The sequence below is a fragment of the Pyxicephalus adspersus genome, chromosome 5 (genome assembly GCF_032062135.1).
Source record: "Pyxicephalus adspersus chromosome 5, UCB_Pads_2.0, whole genome shotgun sequence".
NCBI lineage: Eukaryota > Metazoa > Chordata > Amphibia > Anura > Pyxicephalidae > Pyxicephalus > Pyxicephalus adspersus.
Window position 1 is genome coordinate 146841953 of NC_092862.1, and position 3546 is coordinate 146845498.

Here is a 3546-nt window from a genome sequence, read left to right on the forward strand (position 1 = left end):
CATATACCATAGTGCTGTACAGAGAACACTGAGCCAGTCCCATCAGTCTCTGTACAGAGGAGCTGACACTCTAATGTCCCCCACAATCACACACTATTATTATACATTTATTTAGCTCTGACATATATCGCAGTGCTGTACAGAGAACACTGAGCCAGTCCCATCAGTCTCTGTGCAGAGGAGCTGACACTCTAATGTCCCCCACAGTCACACACTATTATTATACATTTATATACCTCTGACATATACCACAGTGCTGTACAGAGATCATCGAGCCAGTCCCATCAGTCTCTGTACAGAGGAGCTGACACTCTAATGTCCCCCCACAGTCACAGCTATTATACATTTATATAGCTCTCACATATACCGCAGTGCTGTACAGACTTGTTAAAAAGCCCTCCCCCCTTTCCCTGGTCTGTGCATGTGATGATTGGCATTGTTTGGATTTATCTTTATTTATAAAATGTTTCTCTCCGCAGATCCAGCGCCTCAGCCACCACAGGCAGCACCACCAAGCGACGGACCAACGCCCCCTCCTATGGTGCCACCCTCCACGGCAGCCCCATAAGAGGAGAGTTGAGTTGGGTCGGCCTCTCACGGTTGTCATTTTGTACCCCGAGTTTTTATACAGACGGATCTGCGTACTTGACCAGTGAAATGACTACAGGGCTCTGACTTTTTAGAGTATTTATGGGATGGCGTTGATCCATGCGTACTTCTGAGAGTTTTGCGTGTTACCGCCCTGATCCTTAGCTTCTAACACTGATTCCAGAATTTTTTCTTTGTCGAAATGCCATGTTTTTTTATTACTGTATTTGTGGGAGATTCATGTTGCATGTTTAGGTTCATTTTAAAAAATTTTTTTGATCCTTTTTGTAATAAAACATCTTCAGTAAGCGGCTGTTGTGTTCCTGGGTATTGCGCCACACGGTACTTGTTGCTTTTGTCCACTAGGGGCAGCACTTAAAATGGAACCTTCAGTCCTGGACCCGATTTTAATAAAACTGTTTCATTTTTTGCTCCATTTGTTTCGCAGTGTGGAGAATGGTCATTTGGGGTGTTACGTCTGCTAGTCTGATGGTCTAATCTACCTCTGTTGGGAAGTTAATGGGGGACACCTCTTTTTGGTGGGGGGGGGGCGCAAAGGTTTCGAAGACCAACCCCTTTCTGCCTGGTTTATTGAATATTGTGATGGATTCCGGTTGTAAGATGTCCCCATTCCATTAATCTGCCGGTTGTCATGGTGTCATCCTCGTCTGATTTATAGCGGGGTCACAAGCTGCCAGGGTGACACCTATGAAAAAACCTAATGTAGCTGGCATCAGATTGGAGCCGCACTGCCCACTTACCCTTTAAAGCTCCGGCTGTGCAATAAAGTTTGCATTTTCTCTACCTGCTGCCAACCCTTCTAACATTGACACTTCTGTGAGCCATTTATAGTTCCCTTTATGACCTGGCATTCCTTTGCAGGAGGGTAACTCTAGCAGCACCCACCTACCATGCTGGCATCATGCTGCTCCTTTTTATTAATCCTTCTCAAGCAAACTCCTTCATTCAATACATTGCAGCACTGATGATGATACTGGGTAATAATGCAATTGGTGCTCTGTGTGGAAGCAGCAGTCCCTCTGCAGCTTGATGAGTCGCATCCAGCGCTCTCTATTTAGTAAGGACGATGAGCTTTGTTGATTGGAGAACTCGAGCTCTGACTTGTGTGAGACCATTGCATCCATGCAGAGAGCAGTGTACGTTTCTCCAGCATGCGGCCAGGGTGGAAGACTTTCCTACTCGTGCTGTGGCGGCTTTCTAAAAAAAAAAAGGAAATTCCCCTGGATCAGCAGGAGGTAGCTTTGGGGACATTGAATTGGCTCATAGACTAAAAGCGATTGGCTGTAGGTGGGTGGGGGTGTTTTGTTTTCAGTCAGTTCAGCTTTATGGGGGGGAGGATTATAAATATTGAAGCATTAATCCTGGCAGCCTGGGACCTCCCTTTTCCTCCGACGGCACTGTCTGCATTGCTCCGAGATTTACTCCCTTTTTCTCAAGATGATAAATTACTGTAACATCCTTTTTGTTTTCCATCGATATTTTTACATTTCAGGATTTGTCTGCAGCATTAACCCGTTGGCACCGGAGGGACCCCCTTTTCTCTGTGTCGGCCCTCTGTCAGACGTTTGTGGGCGATTATGTCTGCCAGTGTTCTGTTTGTTTTCCCCGATCTGTATGCGATTGTGGCTCTCGGCCAACCAGATTTGTTAAATAAAGTGCGGTTTCTTTTGTAGACTTTGTGTGGCTTTCATTCTGTTCATTAGGGAACATCACAGTGCTGCGTAATATGTTGGCGCTTTATAAATCCTTTTTATTACAATCGAAAGGTTATTTTATTTCACTAATTCAATAAGTGAACCTCGTATATTCTATAGATTACACACCGTGTGATATATTTCAGTTTTGCTGATTATGGCCTACAGGTAATGATAACCCAGAAATTAGAATATTACGAAAGTCCAATAAAATAATTGTAACAGAAATGTTGGCCTGCTGAAAATTGTGTTCATATAGTGGTACTCCGATCTTCGTCAGGGCTCTTGAATTGCTCCGTCAATGCGGTGTGCCATGGAGGGGATCGTCGCGTGGCACTGCTGCGGTGGTATGGAAGCTTCGGATGATTTCATAGCCACATTCAGGTCTTCTGTATTTCTGAGTCCGGTGTCTCTCATCTTCCTTATAGTTCCTCTATGGGGTTTAGGTCAGCTGAGTTTGCAATCAAGCACAGTGATACCATGGTCACTATTATCATTTCTACACAATTTTTATATAGCACTGACATATATAGCAGCGCTGTACAAAGTCCATATTCATGTGACTAACTGTTCCTCAAAGGAGCTCACAATCTAATCTATCTAGCATAGCCATATGTCTTTAATACAGTCTAAGGCCAATTTTAGGGGGAAGCCAATTAAACTAACTGCATGTTTTGAATGTGGGAGGGAACCCGGAGGAAACCCACACAAACACAGGGAGTGATGCTGGGAATTGTAGTAGCGGTGCTATTTCAATGGAACGGCGGTCCAGGATTCCTTTGGGGGCCAATAAAAGGTGTGGGCCAGATTTGGACACCCCTGCTATAGAGCAATATATATAGTTATATAGCTCTAAATTCATAGCTGCATTTCTGGTTTTGACCAGCAGATGGCAGCAGACTCATTTACATTGCCTACCACACTGACCTACATTGGAGCCATGAGAACTGTCTGTGCTGCCCCAGCCATCCACTGACAGCCAGAGCTTATGACTGCAAAACAACTTTCAAGTATTGCATAAAATAATTTTTTTCAATAAAACTTTTTTTTCTTTTATGACAGCAGCTCATTGGCTTATAATGGCGGTGCACATAGGAGGGCAAATTGAGGTCCTGGAATAAATGCAGCTCCCGGGTGTAGGATGGCCTTTGCTATTGGGTGCAATGGATTCCCCAGGTGTAAAACAGGTGCGCGCAGATGAGCAGAGAAAGGGTAAAGAGGGCAGTTTAGATTACCAGATCGG

The 3546-nt window shown here is 44.5% G+C and overlaps 1 protein-coding gene across 1 annotated transcript in view; it reads left to right on the top strand.

Moving 5' to 3' along the window:
* The window catches only part of SMARCC1 (SWI/SNF related BAF chromatin remodeling complex subunit C1), a 20767-nt gene extending 18486 nt beyond the window's left edge, over positions 1-2281 (top strand). Inside the window, exon 28 of the mRNA XM_072413063.1 lies at positions 480-2281. Within this exon, the coding sequence (XP_072269164.1) occupies positions 480-568 (89 nt within the window). The 3' untranslated portion in view covers positions 569-2281. The remainder of the gene's footprint in view (positions 1-479) is intronic.
* The last annotated feature ends 1265 nt before the right edge of the window (positions 2282-3546 follow it).